Source organism: Desarmillaria tabescens (genome assembly GCF_030435595.1).
Source record: "Desarmillaria tabescens strain CCBAS 213 chromosome Unknown EV420scaffold_31, whole genome shotgun sequence".
NCBI lineage: Eukaryota > Fungi > Basidiomycota > Agaricomycetes > Agaricales > Physalacriaceae > Desarmillaria > Desarmillaria tabescens.
In genome coordinates this window covers 74,329-98,117 of record NW_026848330.1, presented here as the reverse complement: position 1 = coordinate 98,117, position 23,789 = coordinate 74,329, and the positions used below count along the sequence as shown (strand labels likewise).

General features: G+C 48.0%; 8 protein-coding genes across 8 annotated transcripts; 6 read left to right on the top strand and 2 right to left on the bottom strand.

Annotated features, from left to right (window-relative positions):
- Window positions 1–1,657: 1,657 nt before the first annotated feature.
- Window positions 1,658–2,886, top strand: EV420DRAFT_1273935 (Endonuclease/exonuclease/phosphatase; the record flags this gene model as incomplete). The annotated part of the gene is made up of 6 exons (XM_060467794.1): window positions 1,658–1,945; window positions 1,995–2,056; window positions 2,108–2,149; window positions 2,197–2,430; window positions 2,483–2,744; window positions 2,803–2,886. The coding sequence occupies 6 exons, from the start codon at window positions 1,658–1,660 to the stop codon at window positions 2,884–2,886; spliced, it is 972 nt and encodes a 323-aa protein (XP_060327920.1).
- A 2,413-nt stretch (window positions 2,887–5,299) lies between these two features.
- Window positions 5,300–7,186, top strand: EV420DRAFT_1558789 (DUF803-domain-containing protein). The gene is made up of 7 exons (XM_060473752.1): window positions 5,300–5,526; window positions 5,585–5,681; window positions 5,734–5,748; window positions 5,796–5,871; window positions 5,923–6,083; window positions 6,134–6,425; window positions 6,476–7,186. The coding sequence occupies exons 1-7, from the start codon at window positions 5,443–5,445 to the stop codon at window positions 6,996–6,998; spliced, it is 1,248 nt and encodes a 415-aa protein (XP_060327919.1). The 5' UTR covers window positions 5,300–5,442; the 3' UTR covers window positions 6,999–7,186.
- Window positions 7,187–8,856: 1,670 nt separating this feature from the next.
- Window positions 8,857–9,991, bottom strand: EV420DRAFT_1558780 (uncharacterized protein). The gene is made up of 4 exons (XM_060473751.1): window positions 9,713–9,991; window positions 9,458–9,661; window positions 9,071–9,407; window positions 8,857–8,988 (listed from the first exon to the last, which is right to left on the bottom strand). The coding sequence occupies exons 1-4, from the start codon at window positions 9,979–9,981 to the stop codon at window positions 8,884–8,886; spliced, it is 915 nt and encodes a 304-aa protein (XP_060327918.1). The 5' UTR covers window positions 9,982–9,991; the 3' UTR covers window positions 8,857–8,883.
- Window positions 9,992–10,838: 847 nt separating this feature from the next.
- Window positions 10,839–11,857, top strand: EV420DRAFT_691202 (uncharacterized protein). The gene is made up of 3 exons (XM_060483103.1): window positions 10,839–11,239; window positions 11,298–11,483; window positions 11,541–11,857. The coding sequence occupies exons 1-3, from the start codon at window positions 11,099–11,101 to the stop codon at window positions 11,676–11,678; spliced, it is 465 nt and encodes a 154-aa protein (XP_060327917.1). The 5' UTR covers window positions 10,839–11,098; the 3' UTR covers window positions 11,679–11,857.
- Window positions 11,858–12,764: 907 nt separating this feature from the next.
- On the top strand, window positions 12,765–16,558 carry EV420DRAFT_1482170 (P-loop containing nucleoside triphosphate hydrolase protein; the record flags this gene model as incomplete). The annotated part of the gene is made up of 14 exons (XM_060469867.1): window positions 12,765–12,863; window positions 13,036–13,604; window positions 13,755–13,833; window positions 13,901–14,046; window positions 14,097–14,234; window positions 14,286–14,348; window positions 14,399–14,634; window positions 14,756–14,834; window positions 14,890–15,234; window positions 15,263–15,407; window positions 15,542–15,815; window positions 15,876–16,000; window positions 16,057–16,162; window positions 16,224–16,558. The coding sequence occupies 14 exons, from the start codon at window positions 12,765–12,767 to the stop codon at window positions 16,556–16,558; spliced, it is 2,739 nt and encodes a 912-aa protein (XP_060327916.1).
- A 1,792-nt stretch (window positions 16,559–18,350) lies between these two features.
- EV420DRAFT_1645734 (uncharacterized protein) lies at window positions 18,351–19,508 on the top strand (the record flags this gene model as incomplete). The annotated part of the gene is made up of 6 exons (XM_060477818.1): window positions 18,351–18,395; window positions 18,448–18,565; window positions 18,619–18,629; window positions 18,673–18,681; window positions 18,733–19,312; window positions 19,363–19,508. 6 exons carry the CDS (start codon window positions 18,351–18,353, stop codon window positions 19,506–19,508), a joined length of 909 nt encoding a protein of 302 aa, XP_060327915.1.
- Window positions 19,509–19,545: 37 nt separating this feature from the next.
- On the top strand, window positions 19,546–20,411 carry EV420DRAFT_691123 (uncharacterized protein). Its single transcript, XM_060483102.1, has 6 exons — window positions 19,546–19,743; window positions 19,796–19,839; window positions 19,890–19,944; window positions 19,998–20,016; window positions 20,074–20,098; window positions 20,154–20,411. The coding sequence occupies exons 1-6, from the start codon at window positions 19,636–19,638 to the stop codon at window positions 20,185–20,187; spliced, it is 285 nt and encodes a 94-aa protein (XP_060327914.1). The 5' UTR covers window positions 19,546–19,635; the 3' UTR covers window positions 20,188–20,411.
- Window positions 20,412–20,631: 220 nt separating this feature from the next.
- On the bottom strand, window positions 20,632–22,995 carry EV420DRAFT_1482168 (major facilitator superfamily domain-containing protein; the record flags this gene model as incomplete). Its single annotated transcript, XM_060469866.1, has 13 exons — window positions 20,632–20,728; window positions 20,749–20,820; window positions 20,874–20,940; window positions 20,992–21,065; window positions 21,191–21,251; window positions 21,294–21,345; window positions 21,397–21,570; window positions 22,000–22,034; window positions 22,085–22,148; window positions 22,201–22,328; window positions 22,418–22,496; window positions 22,561–22,852; window positions 22,925–22,995. The coding sequence occupies 13 exons, from the start codon at window positions 22,993–22,995 to the stop codon at window positions 20,632–20,634; spliced, it is 1,266 nt and encodes a 421-aa protein (XP_060327913.1).
- Between the last annotated feature and the right edge of the window lie 794 nt (window positions 22,996–23,789).

Below are 23,789 nucleotides of genomic sequence, written 5' to 3'. Positions count from 1 at the left end.
CAAGAGAGAGCAACGAGAACAACAATGAGATAACAGATGACTGGGAATGAGGAGAAACTAGAGGATCCTGAGCCAACTCGAAATTTGTCTAGTAGAACGGGAGTTCAAGGAGGCAAAGGAGTTTCTGTCGCACGTTCCAGAAAACGGAAGGCGGAAGCTTCCTCCATGGTTTGGTTGGCCAGACATGCCTTTGAGCCACATCTTCCTCTTCGAGGCAAGCAGTGTGAGACTTGATGTGGAATTTGGCTTATCAAGGCAGATTCGCTCAGATCAACTGAAAAAAGAATGGCCTCAAGTCGTCCGGTCCGTTGTATTTCTGGAACACAGATTAGACGCATCCATATTAGTGTTGCCGCGGCTCAGCTTATCTCAGCTTAACGCCGAAGTCGGTTTTGAGCCGTTTGCTCTGACTGCACCAACGTGCAAAATGACAGGTGTTTTGATGTTTTCATTCACTCAGGAGACTTATTGGTATTATCAGAAACTGTGTTCTTGTTCCCCCTACCCTTCTATCCTCGGCGGCTCAAAACCGACTTCGGTGTTAAGCCGAGATAAGCTGAGCCGCGGCAACACTAATCCATATCCTCAGGAAATCGTAAAGCATGAGCGTACGGCGTACCAATATTGTATACATCCGGTCTGAATAGATTGTGAAGGATGGACACCAGAATCTCAGGTGCCATTTTAATCTGGTAACGCTCCAAGGATTACTGCGTTGCATGTACCCTCGTCCATCTCCTTCGAGCTTTCAAAGCCGATAATGCAATAAGGCCCACTCGTTCCACACGGCAGTGGCAACGGGTTGGATTTGATAACGCCCATCATGAAGTTAAAAGCGCATTACCTTCCTCATATCGGCGGGACCACCATCATGAGCTAAAAATGGAAGAAGCACGTATATATCCGCGCGGAACAAATTCGCGTCTACATGGTCTTGTCCACCTCACTAGGTAAAGCGTTTCCTGGCAAGATTTGAAGTGGTAGAACTGAAAGGTAATCTCCTTAGGCGTAATCGTTATACAGCAGCAAAAGCATATTACTGGCAGTCTTTCTTCTTGACAGGAAGGATTCCGTGTCGAAATTAGGAGCCTATAATTAGTTTGGCTTTCTGTAAGAGCACTCACCTAGAACATGCGCTTGAGTTGTCTATCTTTATGCAATGGCAGGTGTCCTGCTTCAGCCAACATCCTGGAACGTATTCGTCTTTTTCGTTCCCTATGGCGTCATTTGAATCCATAGATAGAACCAACGGTTGAGAGATGGACGGAGACCTGCTTCATTGTTCAAAAATAGAGAGAGGAAGCATGGGCTTGAATCACAGGATAGATTGTGCCTACGCAGTCAACGTGCTTGAGTATTCATGATCAGACGTACCTTCAGACTTCCTAGCTTCGCTATTCTTTCTGTGAGAAATAAATCAGTAGAAACACACATGCGCTAACGCCGCGACATGACTGGTCGACAGAAACCATCAGAGAAGGCTAAAAGAAGATATCCTGGCAGACATATAAAGCAGACCGAGTCTCTCTTGCACGTCGTGATGGGGAAAATCGGCATCATGTCCACGTGCGATATGGCATCGGCCCGACGGTTCCGCTCCTTGGCACTGAACGTCATTCTCCTCCTTCACTTCACTCTCGTCTCACTCTCACAAGACATGCATATCGACAGCCTTGATCCAACCAACTTTCGAATTTCTACGTACAACCTCAGATATGACTCGATGCCCGACAATATCACTGTATCGCAGTCAATTTCTGCTTTGGGTAATCCTCTTGTGCAAGAGACGTTTTTGGGGTTGTCTGGGGAACAGCCATGGAGTACGAGGAGGCTACGCGTTTCAGAACATTTGCTGAGTGAGGGAACTATCATCTCTGGATTCCAGGAAGCACTAGTGAGGCAGGTAACCGATCTGGCGGAGCTCTTTGGGGATGACTGGGGTTGGGTGAGTGCTACTTCATGCTGGTGGCTGTTTTTAGCTGACGGACTGGTAGATTGGTGTTGGACGTGACGATGGGGTAGAAGCAGGGGAATTTAGTCCGTTGTTCTACAAGAAGTGAGTCTGGGCAAGGTAAAAGAGATGATCTGTGTTCACTGGGATACAAAGATCTGCTGTCAAGCTGCTTTCGAATGATACCTTTTGGCTCTCGTGCGTTCATCCTCTTCCGTTCGCGAACCTTTGTTCATGTTTGATAGACTCACTCCTTTCGAGCCGTCCAAATACCCTGGAGCAGGCTCTTTCCGGCTGTGTACTGTGGCAAACTTTAGCTTGACAACGGGCGCCAAAACAAAGTTCACGGTATTGAACACCCATCTGGATGATCAGTCGGATATGCAGCGGCAAGTTGGGGCGTCATTGATTTTGACGAGAGCACGGTATGAAGCTGTACGGTCGCGTGGCCCAGTATTTGTAACAGGCGACTTCAACAGGTGAGTGGGATATGTCGAGGCACTAGAGCGCGTTTAGTGACGTTCAATATAGTCCCTCAACTGGTAATAGTTCTGGCGCTTACAATATCATCACTGGCGCAATCCCACCAGTGGCCATAAACGCGACATTCGCGGCTAAGTACAATGTCGGGAATCAGCTTCCAGATTTCAAGATGCTTGACCTTCGAGGTCAGGCGCCGAGACAGAGCGTCTCTAACAATTTTGCCACTTATACTGGGTTTAATGGACCAGCTGACACTTCAGTTTGGCAGAGAATTGACTTCATCTTTGGAGGAAGTAATCTTGGGTGGTATGTAGTTTTCATTTCTTGATCCATTTCCTTGATTTATGTTTCCTCGCAGGACATCGGAGGCGTATAAGGTTGGAAGTTCGCTATCGGATGATGGAACTCTGGCGAGCGATCATCGCCCTGTGTTCGTAGACGTAGCCATCTGAACAGACCCTGTTATGATGCGATGGACAATGTGACAAACTATACCATGAATCTGATTGGACTTTGATGACGGAGAAAGACTTGCTATGATGGCGCATCTTCCCGGCTATATTTTTCGAAGATTTAGAACTAGGTTCGCCGTAACATGGGAGACATACTACTCCTGACAGGTGGCGGTGAGAATGGTGATGCCTTCGAGCTGTTCACCCCTGAGAGAAACGGACCTCGAGTTTGACGCCGTACGTAGTGCTCTTTTTGCAATCATCGCCGATGCATCCTTGGAAGGATATAACCATCCGTTTCGTCCGGGTGATCCGAGCAGCTAGAAAAAGGTGAGTATATGCACTGGAATGATGCGGCTAAACGACGGACCTGTGTCGGGGAAGAGTTTGCTGCGTTCAATCTCATGATGGTCTTTGGCCAAGTTCTGCAGATTGCCTGCTGCATGACCTCACCGTATCAGGCGTCCATATGCACAGGGCGCGCCTGTGGTCGTTCTTGGTAGCGTGACTGATCTTGATATAGACGGTGATGTCGGCGCAGAAATTGCGGAAGATAATTTTCACCCTCGAGTATGGTCATGGTGGCGGGAGCGAGGGAAGATGCGAAACGGAAGCGTCAGGGGTTCGACGCGTTTATATAGGGGCTATGACGCGTGAAGCAACGTATGACGCATGATCGTCGACGTGCTGGTAAGGTGACTAAGCAATATTGAATCAAGCTGTGTGGCTTATTGCGAAAATCACCAACATGGGGGAATGCAGATATACTTTTGAGTTGCTATAAATACAGGACGGGCCGAGAACTTTTGTTTTTGTTCCTCCACTGGGACATCTTACACCTTCAGTTCCTCCTCCTTAAAGCATCAAGAAAAAGCTGACAGAATATTTAAAGTATATCGAACGATGGGTGGGAATAGTAGAAACGACGAGTCGACACGTCAATGATGGGGGATAATTCAACAAATCAGTCTGATTTGCATCATTCCTAGTAAGCGATGGAGTCAAGATTAACTGAGAATCATTAGAAGGAGTACGCACCGGTTCATCTCTGAGGTATGCAAGGCAATCCATTATTCTCTCCTGGTCAGAGGTACTGGAAGAGGCGGGCGAGACTGAAACGGTCTCCAGAGAAGAATCTCTGCCACGTTTCTCCGTCTCCAGTCGTTCACACATAAACAACAGGCCTTGTATTAAATTATTCGCCTCTTGTACCTGCAAGACCCGGGGAATTATCAGACGCCGAGCAAGATGAAAGATGTCGACACAAACCGTCTGTGGCGTTGGTAACTCCGCACGGAGTACCTGCACATCACGCCTCAAGTCTACGTTCTCCATCAACAACGCCATCGCGCCATTACGCAGGGCGTGGATCTCATTACGCAGACTGCTGATTTCGATTTCGAGCGAGAGGCATTTTTCTTGGAGGTGGGTGAGGGCGCCACAGGTGGCTTGGGTAGTATTGCGATTGCGCGCCATGGGGCACTGTCACTGGAGTGCTATCTCTGCGCTTTTAAATGTATTCTTCGACCCCAATTGATGCCTGTAGATGTTTGGGAGGTATTATCGTTGCCATACCGAGATGGGAAAGCTGGGATGACTCACCGGCAGCGTATGTGGCGTTAAGCTTTGGGGATTATTGATTCATCCGTGAATAAGATTCGCCAGGTCGAAGATTTGGCGATAGAGGAACTTGATCTACTTGGAAGCAGGACGAGGAGAAGGCCATCGCTGTTCAAGCAGAAGCAGACTTCAGTATGGGACAGAGGGGAAAGACTCGCGCAGGGCGAGGTTGAAAATCATCAGGTCATCAGGAACGCATCAAAAGTTTAACCTGGGAGTTTGGGCTGGACGCGGGAGAATCAGAAGTTAATTAGAACGCTAACTTCTGATTCTCCCAATACAATGGCCTCGGGTTTGCTGGGGTACTGACCGTCGCCCAATAAGCAGGTGAAGAAGTTTGATTGCCACCGTGCAGTAGCCCATTACAAGGCTTTAAAAATACTCAGACTCATGAAGAAGAGAGGCCCTGACCACGAAAGAACTGGAGCTGAGAGAAACATGCTTTGGAAGAAGCCGCACGATAAGGCACGAAGTGTGGGTTCAAGGTCCTTTCCTGAAGGGGAACTTTTAGGAAGTTTACAGAGTACTAATATGAGGGTCCAACAGATTTCTCTCGATAAGCGTTGGAACAGGTACAGGTGCAAGCAGGGCTACAGACTCGGCAGTCAAGCACTCGTCGTTAGGGCTCGGCCCGAGGGCCTTTTTCTCCTAGGAGGTATTTTTCCGAAGCCAAGATATCATGCCGGCAGTAATGTCTGAGCTCTCATTACAGCAGCCCTCAGAATACCGACTCAGTTTTGCCAGTGATGACGGGGAACAACAAAAAAAAGGAAAGGTCCAACTTGAAAATCCTCGCAGATAAAGGCGATGATCCTCACGTGATCATTGCCACGACCGTTCCGGCTACTCATTTCTTCCCTTCATTTACGACCACCACCTTCACGCTTGTTTCATATTTCCACGGCCTGGGGCCCTTGTCGCTCGCTGTAGACGATCATGGTGGACGATAAATGGATAGGTTTGGCGCTGGCGGTGTCCAGCTCAGCGGCAATCGGTGTCAGCTCCATAATAACCAAAAAGGTCCGTAGCCATGCACCCCTCGTCCCGGAAGGGTCACTGACTGGAAAGGCGACCACAGGGCCTCAATGCTTCGGCGGATACTACTTATGGTGCCTCTGCATCGGATAACATGACATATCTGAAGAATCCAATATGGTGGGCAGGGATGTCGACTCGTGCGTAGTGCAAGGTTTTGGTTATTTGCTGTAAAAACTGACTTTTGTGCAGTTGTATTAGGAGAAGGTTCATTTCTCCGTTCTGATCAATGATATTTGCTTATCCCGCAGCAGCTGCAAATTTTGCTGCATATACTTTCGCCCCTCCAATATTGGTCACACCGCTAGGCGCACTGAGCGTTCTAATTGGGTGCGTGCATTTCTATGTATAGCTTGGCCTACATGTGCTGACCTCAAATAGCGCTGTTCTCGCATCCTTCCTACTCGGCGAGCGGCTAGGTCATCTAGGACGACTCGGTTGCACGCTGTCGCTAATTGGATCACTGATCATTGTTCTGCACGCCCCGGAAGACAAAGCTGTTGAGACTGTTGATGAAATATTGGGATATGCGGTACAACCAGGTGCGCTCTTCTCTTCTTCTGCTTCTTCGGAGACCTAAAACTGGTTCTAGGTTTCCTGTTGTACGTTTTCACCGTCGTTGTCTTCACCTTGATCATGATTTACTATGCCGTACCCCGCTATGGCCGGACAAATCCCCTTGTCTACATATCTATATGTTCTGTGGTCGGCTCAGTGTCTGTCATGTCCATCAAAGGCTTCGGTGTCGCCGTCAAGCTAACTTTTGGAGGAAACAACCAGTTCCTACGACCAAGCACGTATGCGTTTGGACTGGTGTCAGCGTTCTGCATTATGGTGCAGATGAACTATTTGAACAAATCTCTGGACACGTTCTCCGTGAATATGTACGTCACACATAGACATCTTTCTCCATCGCCGCTGATCCACGTTATAGAGTAAACCCTATGTATTACGTCGGGTTCTCCTCTTCAACCATCGTTGCCTCCCTCATTCTCTTCCAAGGTTTCAATACCACCGATGCAACAAATACCATCTCCCTAATATCAGGCTTCATCGTCATCTTCCTCGGTGTTCACCTCCTCAACCTCTCACGAAACCAGGGCCCGTCTGTTGAGCTCTCCGGCTACAATGCTCCTGAGGACGCCCCCGGCCATCTGAGCTATAATGGAAGACTATCCATAGACGGATGGCACGGGATTGTTACTGGACCAGACGGGATTTCGCGACCAGGAGGCCAAGGACAGCGGAGTTCGACCTACCGAAATCAAACGACGACCTTGTTCGATGCGTTTGATGAAGGGCATCCTAATGGGCATGTTGAGCATGTCGGTCTCCAGCAGCTGAGGGAGGAAGACGAGACGGACGGCGATGAAGACGACGGAGCGATTGATGAACGGACACGACTGCGCAGTCAGAGTAACCATAATAGTAGGGCTACCTCTCCTAGGGAGGTGTAAAATTTATGTATAATGGTAGTCCACCTCTGGTGATACCCTCCTCATTGCGTATATTTTGGACGATTATCGTTTAGCTATGGTATAGCACTAGTAGATTTGTCGTATATAGCAGGCATAGCTATCTGATGTCCAGGCTCTGGAGTCCGGCGATTTGGGAGCGTTCGGATGTCGGTCCGAAGGTCCGGTCCACCTAAGTTTCTTTCCAACCTCTTTCAGTTTTGAGTAGGCTGGCAGCTACATGTCCACACAAGCAGCGAACAGTTCTGGATCCAACACTATAATTTTCTCTCTGAAAAGGGGTATCGATTATGACTGAGATACCACCTGGATTGGATGCCTTCGAGGCTGAACCCGGACGGCCCGAAGCGATGGAGTCTTTATAGCATATTTGAGCAGCAAGTCCCCTTCGTTTGTGTTCTGTGTTATAGTAAACCTTTATTCTGATGCTGCACTTGGTAGAAAGCTTCGCCGCTAATGGACGCCACAGGATTATCTGACAGAATTCACGCTGTTCCTGAAGCTGGCTTATGCACACTCACCAGAGCTCGCAATGGTGATGCTTTTCCCTTCGTCTGAACTCTTGAAGGATCTGAGAAATTACCCTGTACCTATTCTTGATGTTCTCGACGTTTCAGCGAGGAACAAGGTGTTGGTGGCGATGCCCAAACTTCGCATTTACATTGCCCGGGTCCCATTTCCATTATCACAGGCGATTCGTCAAATTCCTGGGCTAAGGACTAGTACTTTTATTACAATTTAATTGAATTTCAATCCGCTGACGCTAATGCGTCGTCTACAGAGTCTCGATTCCATGCATGAGCGGCATCTTTCACGGGTTAGCCGAGGCCACTAACATTCTTCGGTCTCCCTCAGCTGACAGTTATTCACTAGGGATACTTGCACTTCAGCGTCTTGATGAATACTACCAAAAAGTGCCCAAAGAACTTCCATTACGCTCAGACTTTGAGCGTCGATGGCGTATGGTACGAACTTCCGACCCGCTACCAGCCAGTGGAGCAAAAGCAAAACCGCGAACATCAGGTTGCATAGTCCAGTATTCGTTGCGAGGCTGTCTCCCTCCCTCCCTCAAATCTACGTCGTGTTGAAAGCCTCGTCGCTCTCATCGACTTGAATGCTGCTGTTTTTATCTGCCCAGCTACGTAGCTGCAGATGGCAGTCGATAGTATAATAGCAATCGACGCTCGGCATGCATCAGAAATGGCGTGCGCAATGGTGACCGTGATTAGCGCGGATCTATGTGGTCTTGTTGTAGGATGCAGCGGCAACGGTGGAGGAGGGCAAGTGCTGCCGTCGCCCGGATAGAAAGTGTGATAGAGGCGCTGGCAACCCGGGTGGGCGGAGCCGGTAAACGGTGAGGCACTCAGGTTATATAGGGATGGCGGGAAGTGCTGGCAACATGGATACCATCTGGTGCTCTTGGTGCTACCGGAGGCATCAAAAACATTGATGACACGGATATCAATAAACAGTATGTAAAACGCGTAACTTACAGGTGGACCTCAATTCAGGCGACGCCTTGATTAGAGGGTAAAAAACGAGAAGAACTCTGGCTCCGTTTTCTCAGATCTTTCCAGCGCAAGAAGAGCAAAAGTGATGAAATACTACTAGATACAGTAAATACGACAATGCAAAGTGATATGCTAACGATAATGAAAGGGTATGATGAATCAAGCCCTCGACTCTTCGAGGTTACTTGGAAAATTCATGAAAATTACAAGAAAGATTCAAGACGACGGAGCGGACGTTGAAAAACGCAAATAAAACCTTTCCCGGGCCAAAAGAGGATATTTTTGAAATCTTGAGTTGGGTGGGCGGAATCACACACAGGCTCTTGAACCAAAGACTCAACAACAGATCAACACTCTCATCGAAGAGGTACTATTTGTACTTCATTCTTGTCATCAGGCGGACCGCATTGGATCTTCAGAACGAGAATCCCATCTTCATATCTTGCATCGATATCTTCAGGCTAGGACATCGTAAGTCACAGGTGTCTTACAGAAAGGAACCGGAGCGCAGATGAGGAGGGAGAAGGAAGGGTGAGGGCGTACTTTGCAGTCTGGAGGAACGACAATGGACCTCTTGCATTGACCGTACTTGCCCTCAATCCAAAATATTTCATTCCCTGGTTCAGGATCACGTGAAGTCGCTGCTCCTGGGAAGGGAGCATGCCTGGTAGCGTACACTGTTACCTGCCTGGAGTGGTTATAAAAACACGTCCAGAGACGGATTGAAATATCTTCGCGCTTAACGCCGGGAAGCTCAAAGTAGGCGGTAATTGATGTTGTTTCTGGGTCGTAACGCCAGTCGTATCGGATGACGAGGGTTCGTGATGCTGGTGAAAGCAAGAGAGAGGTGTGTTCACGGCTGCCGACCGAAGCGGGGGAGCTGTCACTGCGTGAGTCACGATTAAACGGATGAAATAATAATCGGCCCACGAGCGGAGACGTTGAGGGGTAGGCGGTGCGGTAGGTGCCCTGGCTGGGGCTAGTATCGGTGGGACAAATCTAATGATAGGATCCTGGCTTTGACTAGGACCAGCCGCGCTGCCCGGTCGGGTATAAGGATGAACCCTGTGCTCCCGAGATCGAGGGGGAGTTCTACGGAGATGTTGGCGTCCTCTTGTTGACGGCTCCGACGTGCTACAAGGGCATAAGACTCATCTGAGATTTACCACGTCACCAAAAGCTGACCTTGGCTGCGGCGCGGGAAGAAGTCGAATAGTATTATTATCGACGGGCGAACTCTGGTCAGCACCAGTGAGATGCTCTGGTTGCACCGCTTGCGTGTATATTGGCATCAGCGTTGGGGTTAACGGCGATAGCTGACCTGTAAAAATCGGCTCAGATTGTTGTTGGGCTTGAGGTTGATGTTCAATGGCTTCCCAGGAAGGGAAGGCTTCACGCGGTGTTGAGGGGGTCGAATACTGTTCTGAATATTGGCCAGGGTAAGGATACGCCATGAGTGCTACGGACAAGAAAATTTTGGTGCCACGCGGCCTTTTATACCCGCGGGATCAATTAGAGTCATTGTAAGCCGCTTCCGGAAATAATAGGGCACGTGGTTGTGTCTGGACTTTGGTTACCGGTAGAACGCCGGAGCCCGATCCTCATTCGATCCTCACCATGATCATATTCCGGGTGATATACATCGCTCACTAGACTCGAACCAGTCTGACGAGGTCGTGTAGTTCATATTGAGGGGATGAGGGACGGAATAATGACCAGATTAAAGTGACAGATAGGTTGGTACCGAGCCTACTCGCTCACGCACCTCACTGTTGTTTTTATGCACGTTCAAAACTCCTTTAATTCTGCAGCATTGCCCTTATATCAACAAACAAAGACTGGGACGCGGAGGCCTCATGTCCATCCGGGACGGCGGGATATTTACCTAACCTGGCAATGCAGCGTACGGTGGAGACGCCTTCCAATCACATCGACACCCTTGTCTGCCGCGGTTTCGTTTCATGATCCTGTTTCCATTTGACGCCAGGCCTTACGATAAAACCTCGCTCTTGTCCCAGGTCTCTTGCACAAAAAAATTAAAATCTGACTGGATGTCGACTCTTAGATTCCTGTGCTAGTATAACCTGTGTACGTTTGATCGTCAAGGCAGAGGTAGGTTTCAATCATGTGTGCGTGATTGTCTTCACGCGGATCTAGCATTGAAGGTTAAGAACATTCTAGGCAGGTGAAATACTATGCAGTTGAAAGTGGCGATAATTCCCCGCGCGATCTCCTTGTAAACATACGTGTGACTAGCATTGACGTTCATTTCACTTGTCCACTCTCGATTCCGGGCCCCAATGACCATCGGTTAAGATCCGAGTCGAGTCGTTGCTCGTACCTGTAGCGGGAGGATGCAGCGGGAGGACGTAGGCTCTCCATAATGCGGCAGCCAAGCATGTATTTCGGAAACGTTTCATGTGCTCTGCGTTTCACATATTTGGGCCAAAGGCACAACGACGCTCCATAGAATTCCCTTCGCGGCCTGGCAAGGCCTTCGTCCCTGCACCCTCCAAGTTATAAAAGCTCGTGGATTGTGTTCGTTGTTTTTCAAGCTCATACCTTCCCATCATGAAGCTTACCTCTGTTCTCGCCTTTGCCCTTGCTGCAGTAGGAACAAGCGCCTCAGCTATCGGCCAGCGTCAGTTTTGCCCGGAGGCTTCTCGGTTTGGAAACCTCCAAGTAGTTCCTTCCGATTTGCAACCTGGCACCGTGAGTGAATTCATTTGATATACGACGCGCCAGCTTATTCAAATTTTCCTATGCTCAGTGGTTCACAATCCATGCCGATTTCTCATGCGCCGTGAATTATTTTGGCATCGTTCCGCGATACACCGACTTTTACATCGAGGTTCCCTCGGGCAACAATGGTCATGAGCCTCCGATCCTGGTTGACCGTCGGGAGTTCAGTTTGCCTGCACCGCCTCTGTCTCCGGCTCTTACCTTCACAGCGCAGGTACGTGAAATTAGTTCAAATATTGGGTTAGCCTGTTCATGCGTCTTTACCGCCTAGTTCCCATACTACCCGGGTTTGTTTGAGGGTGCTGCATATGCGCTCGCCCTCCACACGACTTACCCTATCAATGGGACAGACGGCAGTGAGATATTGGTACAGGGTGGAGTCTATGCAGGCCTCAATGTCACTTCTTGATGGATTTTTCTTGTAGTCGCCTTGTAGTATTGATTCGCGATGGACTTTGAATTTTTACCCATATGTACAGCTAAGAGCTTGGATCTTTGAGGTTTCAAGTTCGTCGGTAACCTTCCCTATCACGGGCCGGAGGGACCGTACTTTTCGTCAGGTGGTCGCGTGGCAACTTCCGCGTTTGAACTTTTTTCACCTTCTGACTTACCAATTGACCATCGTCGTCGTCGACGCGTCGAACAATGAGCACTAGCCACAGAACAGGATCGCAGTGAACTTCATTCAAGTCCCTCAAGGCTACGGAGCGTTCCCTTGTGCAAGGACTACCCTTAAGCGGGTCAGGGCTGGGGACCTGTGGGTTCAATTCCGGATGGGATATGTATGGCTGCCACGCAAAGAGGGCAGTTCAGCGGATACAAGGGTACCGCTGTCTCATACCCCCTTTGAAGGGGGGGAGGGGAGTGAGAGACTATTGCACGGAAGATTGAAATATATGGTGCGTCTGCTCATCGTGCGTTAAATGTTATACCGATTAACTCCTTTTCTTCTCAAAGGTATCTGTGTACTCAATAAGCTTAGACTGGAAATTCTATCTTGACTAGCGTAATATTCCGTATTGAAAAATGCGGGGTCTCCTCGTTTTGTCGATGCTGGTTACATTAATCAAGCGAAGACCATCAGTCGTTATCACCGAATCTGTATCCGATAGTCTTTCCCTCGTTGACCAGGATGCCCGAATTTCGTTCGTAAGCACTCCTGGATCGGGAGACTCAGGATGTTAGAATCACAAAACTCCGAAAAATCGGAAGAGCGACCAACTGATCCATAAAACGGGTGAGCTATACTTGTTGGCAACGCCAGTGGGAACCGCTAATAAACTCTACAGGCTGTTACGCTACGAATATCCCAGAAATTAAACGGACACGTAATTCAATTCAAACAAGAACGATAAGGGTGACTTGACTTAGCGAATGGCAGGATCGGCGTACCGTGCGAGCTCGAGATTACAAACGTGCACAAAACCTGACAGTTGAATTCCGGCTAGACCAATAGTCCTTGAGCACCCTGATATCAACTCTGCTCTGGTCCCGCATGCAACGCAGATGGCTACCATCAGTGGATATAGAATCGTTTCGGGTTCTACCAATCCAAGTCCTGGCATCAATTTCGATTTTATTAGACGACGTACTCGTAAGTAAATTTGCTTCAATGTCCATCCTTTTTCTGGGTTGTCATCGTTGACCTGAACATCCACTTCTATTAGGTCTAGTCGCTATCGCCCGCTGATTTCCGGAACGCCAGGTGACTTTTTACGTTGATGCATGTATTGTGGCATCAGTCACGCTTTACCTTATCCCACTAGAGGGCCTGGGAAGAAGGCAACACCGGCGTCTCTTCTCATACCACTACGATGCCTGTCGGGTGGTGCTACGATTCTGTCTCGCCCAGCGGTTGCAGGCATCCTCCAGGGATATGCAAACTACGCCACGACATAACAAAATGCAGTTGTGGACTTGTCCTTGACAGTTGCAACTTTGAAGCCCACGTACACGGCCGAAGGCATCGGAAAATCCTTGCGGGCACGCAGCGCCCCGTATCGAAGCGGGAAAAGGCTAGTCCGACGCTGAAACAGTCCCCTCATTGCCGTCCGAGTAGAGAGTTCCCGGAGAATGAGCTTGAGGCTCATGTCACGACTCATACAGCGCAAGAGCGGCTGGCGACGGTGTTGGAGGAAGCTCAGAGAAATAAGAACGGGATTGAAGTGTCTGACCTGGCAGGTCTTGATTTTGGAATCATCGATGAAGACGAGCAACAGCCCGTGGTAGCCGAAATGCTGGTGAAGAGGACTAGCGGTGATGACTCCAGCATGCCCATCTCGTTGACCAAGTTCAGGATGTTGTCTTCGGGGAGGCAGGATGAGCACGGTGTGAAGTGAGTCGTCTCCACATTTCTACGGGAGCTTTCTCTTTTTTGTCTGCCACCTTCTTTTCATACTGGCTATTTGCTTTCTAGGGGAAAGCTTCACTTTTTTGTTTATTCTATTGGAAACAGAGACTGACCATTTACTAGATTCTCCTGTAGCTATAACACCAACTTCGAAATTCATACGCTCTTCTCGGCTTCACAAGATCCTTATCACGTTCCATCCATCCTATGCCGGGTGCTTTGAGGACACCCTGGAGCTTGTATTCACTAATATCGTCAGGCGTCGCCGGTTTGTTATCCAGAGACGGATCTGTGCTATTGTCGGTAGCCTTGCTGATCACGAACATCTCGCTCCCAAGGCTCCTTACACTCCACGGAAGCGACGCAACATCAAGTTAGATGGTCCCATCAAACGTAGCCTTCGTCCTCCTACTTGGACCCCGACGAAGTGGATCTCCAAGCTTCCCTCGTTCGACTGTCCCTCAGAATCTGATTCAGGCAGTATATAATGAAAACTGGGTCTTTCAAGAGATCTGCGAGACAAGCTATCAAACGATTCATGCCTTCGTCGCTTAACGTTACAACGTACGCGCAGTACTTCCAGACCATGCTTTACTTAGAGGAAGAACAGAAAAAGTTTGTTTTGGCTTTCGGCTGTGCTGACGCTGTGCTCATTTCATCATACAGGTATGGCCTAATGGCCCACTCTATGCATGATGTTGACATCAAGTCGGCCCACCCAAATTACGTGTAAGCCTCTCTGGTATTCTGTGAACGTCAGCGTCAATCAATTTGTTTAGACTCCAAGTCAAAGGCCTTTCTAAAGGCCGCCCCTCTGTCCTGGTCGGAGATTTTATTCTCGCTCGTCCTGTCAATCAATCCACAAAGACTTGGTTCGAAGGACGCGTTCACAAGGTTGTCAAGTCGCACGTCACCCTTGGTTTCAGCGACACTTTCAATACGTACCGCGGAACCAAGTTTGACATACGTTTCGTTCTGAATCGTCTACCCCACCGCCGAGCGCATCAAGGCTCTGGTCAACAAGAATGACCCTGCTCGATTATTGTTTCCAGGTCCTGAGCACCTGACAGCAGGCGCGGACCGATCTCTCCAGCCACGTTGGAGGATCTGATTCCCTTTCAATCAAAATCTGGGAGATAATCCTGAACAGCTAGAGACAGTAGCCGCTATCGTACATCAACCAAGGGGAAGCGTGCCGTTCATCGTGTTTGGACCGTAAGCAATTACCTTCATTGGCGTTTATAGTAGTTGACCTAAGTTATTTGCGCAGTCCAGGAACAGGAAAGACGGTGACCATCGTAGAAGCTATGCAACAGCTCCTCCACCGTCATCCTGAGGCCCGCATCCTGGCGTGTACACCCAGCAACAAGTCTGCCGACCTCATTGTGCAAGGGACTGATGCACCTCGGTCCCATGGACGTCTTCCGCCTGAATGCCTATGTCCCGCAAGTACGACGACCTTCCCACGAGTCTTCCGCAAACACGCTCTCGTTAACGGAAACTTATATTTTGCTATGCCGGTTCTCGAAGATGTCCTCAAATATCGTGTCGTGGTCTGCACATGTGTTTCCGCTGGTGCCCTTGCAAGCTTGGGTGTCAAGCCTGGTCATTTTGGGTGGATCTTTATCGATGAGGCTGGCCAGGCGACAGAACCCTGATACTATGATCCCTATCAAGGAACTGGCAGATGATTATACGAACGTGATTCTAGCGGGTGATCCGGAGCAGCTAGGTCCGACTGTGTATTCAGGCCTAGCAAAGGATCTAGGGTTTTCGCAGAGCTATTTGGTTAGGTTGATGGAAAGACCGTGTTATAAATTAGTTGCCCTGGAATAGCAATGGAAGTGGTGGTGGACAGGGGTGTTACGTATCGACTTTCTTTCTTACTTGACGTGTTTTTCTCATGGTTTGCTGCGCTTCAGGATCATGGAACTCCTCAAGAATTTCCGATCTCATCCAGACATTTTGGCCTTCGTGAATGCACGCTTCTACGGAAAACCGACTACAGGCATGCTGGCGACCCTACGTTGACGAGGAGCATGGAAAATTGGGACGACCTTCCGACGAAGAAGTTCCCAATCATATTCCATGCTGTGGTCGGTCAAGATCGAAGGGAGGAGGAGTCGCCGTCGTACTTCAACATTATTGAAGCGACAATCGTAAAGAACTATTGTTCACGGCTTGTTGCAGAGAAAGGTATACGTAAGGCATCTCTCCTAATGATACTTCAGTCATTGTGCTGATAGAAGGTCCGAGGCGCTGACCATATCGCCGTTATTACGCCATATCATGCGCAGAGAATGAAAATTCTATACCTCTTCTACCAGGATCCAGAGTTAGAGGAGATTAGCGTTGGGAGCGTTGAAGAGTTTCAGGGACAAGTATTTTAAATCACGTTTACTTCTTTTGTAGGTACTCACGTCCTTTGCCTGTATAGGAACGCCGGATAGTCATCATATCCACTGTGCGAAGTAACTCGGAGTTCATTGCTTCAGATATTCGACGTTCTCTCGGCTTTGTTGCAAGTCCACATCGGTTCAACGGTGCGTCTCGCGTTCCTGACCCTTAGTTATTTCTGGCCATTACGATTTACACTGTCCGTAGTCGCTGTGACCCGTGCTCAAGCCCTTCTCATCATTGTCGGCAACGCTGATGTTCTGGCACTGGATCCTATATGGCGAACATTCATGAACTACGTCCACAACATGGGCGGCTGGCGTGGAAACCGAATCTCATGGGATCCCATGGCCAACGTCGATGATTATGTAGAGAGTGTAAAGAGCCGGGCTGCTGGTGAGGCTGAGGAGACTATAACGAGGCTGAAGTCACTCGTAGTCGGCGTGAGCGAAGGGGGAGGTTTCATTTCTCCCTTCGATAGCGATGATGACGAGATTGACGGAGGATTGGGTGACGGGTTGGTCATACAAGAGGTAGACTGAGTAATATGTATCTGTCATTGCGATATGCTGAATTCTATGATGGGGAATTGCTTGTCAGTGTGAATAGAAGTACTGTATCCATCGCTCACGATTCCGTAGGTTGTGATAATTCTCGGCGGTCTTCTCTTCACGTCCAGGTTTCACAATTCACCTTTTTCTTAGCTCCTACTGGATTCGGACTATTAGGCGAGGATTCATAAGTTTTATAAATTTAAAAGCCGGGATCATCATCTGTTCGTCCGAGTTCTAAATATGAATCATACCAGGCGATCAAGATTTGACGTCGTTTCACCAGTTACATGCAAACCACGCACAAGGTTTGGGCTAATCAACTCCTTCACATATAGCTCGATGGTTGATGTCGCCTCTTAGTTTGTCGGACTTGACAACAACGTGGTAATGAACGCAGCTTTATCCAACTCGCTTACCCACCTTTCGCCAAATTAACGGTGTTACGATCCGTCTGCCCGCGATAAGATACTGGGCAGTAGTAAACCATTCAGACGGGTCATTTCTTCTCCAGGACTTCGGGCCTCTGCCTTACGTACTATACTGTACGTGAGTGAAGGGAAGAAACCGCAACGTATAATTTTGGACCCGTTTCGTTGCTTATTTGGTTGGCATGCGGCACGGTAAAGCATTTGTTCCCAAGTGCTTTCCATCATCGCTTGAACAAGTCCATAAGTTTACCATGGTACTTCTAATGCCGTCTATTGTTGCTGAAATCAGAAAACGTAACGCGTAATTCCAGGTCTATTTCCAAATTTCTTTCCTTATTGGCCATAATGCCAGTGCCCACTTTGGTGTTTCTTTCCTCTACAGTCATGGACTGTCTGCGAGCAGTAATGAAAAAAAAACTTTTTTTTATCGGAAGCCAAGCAGTCGTTATGTGTTACATATGACTAAATGAAACCGCGGGCCCAGCGTTACGTGTTACGTTTTCTTCCCTACACTCAGTGACTCGCGTACAATTTTCAAGCATGTCATTATCGATGTTTCGTGGATGATGAACCCGAGTTCATCAAATTTCGTAGAATTCATTGCAATATGGGGAACACAACGTGACCACGGAAATTTGTTGCTTGGGTGATGAACCAATTGACAAGTTTGAAGAGCGTCGTGTTGGCATCATGGTACGTATCAAGTTCATAGACACATGATTGCGACTTTGAGTTTGTCATAGATTATCACTATCTTTGCACCCTCGCCAGGTGGTAAGCACCCCAATGTTCTCAACTAACATTCGAACCGAGGAATACCTCGACTTCTCGCAACTAATGTAATCTGGGCGCTTCTTAACCTTAAGCTCTTCTTGGACCCTTTCTTCTTCTAGTAACGATGGTAGGTACTCTTTCAACGGAAACAGTTCGCTGTCGAGCCTGGCGTAATATCTCGCTCGGAAGGTATCGAGAAATTTAAATTTAAAGCAGCAGAGTATATCTCGATGGAACTAGAAAACAAACTACCCAACCTTTTTTTTCTGCTGCAGAATGGGTTATTCTGTGGGCTTCCTTGTTTATTCTGGGGTTGTGCCTTTGCTGAAGATGTGAGGAACCTTTGCTTTGTTGCGCGCGCCTGCGACTGACGATTGAGACACAGGTCCCTTGCTATCTTCTTCGGGTTTTGGCTAACGCGAAGGGGTTTTTTCACACCTGCTGCTTCTAGGGGGATGTCCCAGGTATGATATGGTTATACGTGTTATCGCTGTCGTATCTGAAATTCGAGGAACAGGTGACAATGAACGTCGCGCTACCCGGCCTACTTGTTCTCGAATATCATTCCAGCCTTCAACATGCAAAATATCTCGGCCATGGGTCCGCTTTTCTTGGTCGCCTTCGTGAGTCGAGCTATGTACGGTTTCTGTTTCTAACTTTGAGTCACGTCACCAGGTCTACATGGCTTGTGGACTCTTATTCGGCGTGTTCATCCGCGAATTCTGCTATGTCCCGCGGAACTTCTGGGCTGGGATCCTGATAGCAACGGCTATGAGTAGCTGGACCAGCTTGCGTACGTACACCCGATATATTCTCTTGTCTTGTAGTGATTTTGGCTTCGTGTAGCCACAGCCGTGGTTCTTACTGTCGCGAAGCAGAAACCATTCAATCCTGATACAGACCCGCAGCGTAAGGGCTTTTCTATTTCATTTGACATAGTATTTGACCTTCTATATCTAGTCGGAGTATCATATGTTTCGAATTTTCATTCTCGCGTACAACATCGTTATGTGGATTTGCGGCGCCGCGAACACACTCGCGTGGGACTATGCTCCAGATGTACCTCAAGGTGACGCTGCAAACGTCCGTGCTAGCTGGCGCGAAAAGCCCATAGCAGCTTTCTTCCTGCGTGTGCAGGCAAAATTCCTCTCCCGACCGAACGACTCTCATTGTGAGAAGGTTGGTAATGACGAGGAAGGGGCCGACTTGGCAAGGGACAAGGGATTGTCGGTCGTCTTGGGAAAGCAACTCGGAGAGATGGAGATAGACCCTGAGATACAACTTCCATGCAGGGCTTCGAGGTTATCAGCCAATTCTTTTCAGCCGAGACGGTCTGTTGATCTTGGTACTCGGTCACGTGCTAGTTCATCACGTCGAGCATCGAACGCGTCGCAGCCTTCCTTGAAAGAGCTTTTGAACGTCACCGTGCAGAGACCGTTCATCACAGACGAACAGGAACTTGAGCCGACTGCGGAGGAGGAGAAGCTTGGTCGTTTCGCATCCCTCTTCCGCCTTTCTTGCGAAGAACCTTCAAATCCCTGTCGAGTCTGTTCACGCCCATCACGATGAGCATGTATATCGCCATTCCAGTCTCGCTCATTCCACAACTCAAAGCACTGTTCGTAGAAGTCGACGGTGGTCCATACTATCACGGTCCAGATGGTAATCCGCCGTTGACGTTCATCATCAATACAGGCAAGCACCCCTTGTGTATCGCCGACCTCTTCCTGATCTAAAGGCCACTTTTATTTGCAGCTGAATTCGTCGGAAACATGACTGTTCCAATGTCTTTGATTCTATTGGGTGCTTCGTTCGCTTGCATGAAAATCCCGCGTCCAGTTTAATAAGATACCGTTGCCTGCAATGTTCTGGGTGGCGTTTTGCAAGCTGGCCTTGCTTCCAGTCATCGGTATACTTCTTACACAAGGGCTAACTCACCGTGGTGTTATATTCAAGGACGCTCTTGTTGAGGTGGGCAGTATCTTCTTTTGCTGCTTCCATTGTTGATGCTTCTACTGGACAGAGATTTGTTGCTATGCTTCTGAGTGGAACACCATCATCCGTGAAGTAAGCATATTTTTAGCTTTGAGAGGCGATACTCAATCTGGCAATGATAGTCAGCTGATCGTGACACAACTATATGCGAAGGATCATGACCTAGACACACTATCTGTAGGCCTTCACATTTTCTTTCTTCTCCCTTACGCTGAAATGGTTAATTTCAGGTTTTCCTGTTGTTTCAATGTTAGTTTCTTTCATTCTCCGAGCCACAATTGTCATGCTGAAATGTTCAAACCGTAGATATCTTCATGTTCGTTTCAACTGCGTGAGTTGTATTCGGAAATTTTAACTGAATTGTTCTGATTTGATGATGTCTGTAGAACTATAACTGCAGTAACACTTTCACTCCTATAGATTCTGGGGGAGACCATGCGGGTTTATTGGTCCACTTTTCAAAACCTTAGACAACTAGACACATAGACAGAAAGCTTCTATCTGTATCATTCACAGGAAACTGTTATTTCAGTTGCGTATGTACAGCATCCTTCGCGCTTCTCCTTGACCCTTGTAGGCGCACGCCAGAAGAAGGAATCCGATTGCCCCCCGACTCAGATGATATGATTGATATAAGAGCTATGGCGCTCGATATCTTTATATTTCGTTCTTCCTATGGCACCGAATGTCAACACATGGGTTCGACTCTGGAAATATTCTTGGGCCAGTAGGAGTAAAACAGCCAGTTGAAATTGAACAGTGCCATTTCAAAAGTCTAGGTACCTATCCTGCAGCCTACACTCTTCGTCGTCCTCTTCGATTTTATTATACAAATGTAAAATTATCGTAATATTCTATCGATACTTACTCGTGGATAACCATTGCACTTTTGCGGCGTAGAATTGTCCCCGAAAACCACAGGATCAAAACCCTAGCTTGTGTTATGCATCCAAGGACCTGACTGGAGCGAAGCGGACTTACAGCAGGATTCCTATGCCCAGAGCCCAGTCAGCCAGTATAGTGTTTCCTTTCCCATATCCCAGATTCTCGTACCTAGGCTCGGAGCTCAGTCATTGAAAGAATTATAGAAGATCATGATCGCTGACAAGCTGGAAGAGCATAACGGCAAAGCGAAACCGCCCAGTGAACGAAGCAGAGAGAGCCCTCTGTGAGCTGCGGAATAAGTCAGGTCGACATCGGCACCTCTACACGCCATTTACTTACCTGGCGTAGCGCGAACGGTATAGGTGTCAATGAGGTACCCTTGTATCGCTTTCCAGTTTACCGTAATTCCTACTCTACTTGGAAACAAGAATCAAGTTGTCGCCTCCTGTAGTACAATAAAGGTCTTCACCCGTGATGACAAGTCCCTGTACGACGACACTGTAAGCTTTGGTAGAGTCTTACGTGCGAAGACGCTCACAATATCCGGAACGACCCAGTGTACAACGCTTGTAACACTCCACCCTGAAAATATGATGTATCTAAGTAATATCTCCCAGATTGAGCTTATGATTGTGACGTACCTGTTATGAGCAGTCCGATAGTCACAAGCAGGGCAGCAGGGTAGTATAATGACTTCACAAAAGTTAGTAAATCACCGATGATGTAGTAATAGAGGACACTCACGGATTCGATACTCAGGGACGACCAGTTTGTCCCGTAGCGAGGCACTGAGGCAGCGATATAACTCGTTCTGGGTTGCATCGGCGATTTGTGCTCCTCCATAAAGGCCAATCCCAAATGCGATGTAATGTAATCCTGCAATTCCGAGGCTCTCGTGATATACAACAACGAAGATGTCTGGAATTGACGTTAGTATCACTGTGAGAATGTCAGAGAGACGCTTAGGAAAGGACAAGATTGTAGAACGTACAATATATTAGCCCTAGAACATTAAGATGAGTCGATAAAGCAATTGAACGCGACATCCTCCCGTGGTATCCTACCGTATCTGAAGATAATCAGTGAACATGATTAGCACATAATAGTAGAGACGAAGCGGTAAGTCTTATATGTACGCCATATATATTCCTAGTAGCTGGATCATAGGTTCGGTCAAAAGCAAAAAGACGGGATGGAGCAGTAGAATCATGTGCGTGAGGGAAGGACTAGTAGGGCAGAGATCAGAGATAATCTCGAGTGCTAGCAATCGTATACTTAGGTAGATTCTGCTGGTGACTCGTGACGTATCTGACTCTCTCTTCCCCACTGCTGGCATTTTGCAGTCACTTTGCTTTTCGGGCCAGGATAAGAGGTGCGCAAGGCTATCAGCAAAAAAATTAAGCGACAATTGGCTCTTTAGACATCGCCTTACTCTCTTTGAGCCAAAAGAAGGAGCCGACTTGGACAAAGACGGCAGCAATAGAAGTCGACCAGAACTGAAACAATGTTACGACTAGAAGAAATTATAGAAATAAGGATGATGCTCACGATCCATTTCCATGTCGTATTCATGACGAGCCATGCACCAACAATAGGTCCAATGACTGGACCCAAGAGAGACGGTATGGCAAGCAGAGCTACCCCGCGACTAGGCCTCTTGGGCGCTCCAACAATCGCTAATAATCACCCCACGGAGCTATTAATGGACATAGATCAGATACAACTCGGCTATAGTAGCTTGTTTCACGCACTGCCAGTGGCGCACTTGCACTAATACCAGCAAAGAAACGACACAACCACATCGTATTAGGATCTTTTCGCAAAAGCGCAGAGAAGATTGAAGACTAAAATCCCGTTAGTGTCTGCTTAGATCTGCTTGAGGAAACCAAGAGTACCGATGTAAAATACATTGGCTAGTTGCACCACTCTGGAACGGCCCAAGACGTGAGCGATCGAAACAAAATACAGAAAGCCGAAAGCTGGAAGGAGCGTTATCAACGAATTCCAAGTAGTAGGTTCGGCCTTACCGTATGCCAAGATGAATACCGAAGTTAGTAAAGGTTCAAAAATGGGGCTGGTGGATCCAAGATCTTTCGCCACATCCCTAGCAGCTGGAGCTATCATCGACGACGACATGTGCGACAGCATCACACTTGTGGATATAAGACCGGTCACGATCCATTTCTGAGTATTAGTCCAACTGCATAAATGAAATGAGAATGGAAACGCTCGGAAATGGGACGATGTCAGGATTGGAGGTAGCAGAGCTCACTTTTTGGGATTTTCTGGATCGTCGTCGCCGGCCCAGGACACGACAATTATTTTCTCCTCTGTGGATGTCATGGTGCTGTTGACGCAATGTGAGTCACGATAACAGGATTCTCTGACAAGAAGTAAGTGGCGATGATGGACCGCTATCTAGGCGGAAAGACCTTTAGCGTGGCATTCAATCATTGAATAGAGCTGTATTCGTACCTAGACCACAATCATTCGCCGCTGCTCTATTTATAGTTCTGTCATGGGAATTGTACCCTTCCAATAATAGTAGTTGAATCAGCGCACCACGAGTGCAAAGGGTGGTTTTAGTTTGATAGTAGTGTATGGCCGCCGGCGCAAGTGACAGAAGACAAGCCAAAGTCAAAGTACTTGACACGCCAGTATTAAGTCGGCATGAATTGTGGCAGAGTGCATCGAAGAAGATGGCTTTAGCGCTGGATGGATGTTCCGTGTGAGAGACGGAAGGCGAGCCGAAGCCAAAAATACTCACCCATAAAAGGTTCAGCACATCTCAGCTACCAACAAGTTACTGACGATGTCGAGAAGAGCTTGAGCGGCAAGAATGAAATGTTATGAAAATGGATCAGAGGGGAGAAACGTAGTACCGGAAACGATGTGGACTCGCAACAAAGCCGGGGGTCCATCGAATGCATTATTACGAAAGGCGGTAGACATATTAATCATTGAGCGTTCCTATGTATCGGTCGGAAATGTGTCCCTTGTTGTAGGAAGGCAGGGGTGATATGGATCGACGCCCCCGACATGGATATTTTTTGGCTGTAGATTTCAGTAGAATTAATCGAGGACTTTCATCCTTTAGCCTATTAAGCCAGGAAAGCGTTAGGTCCAGAGAACTGGTG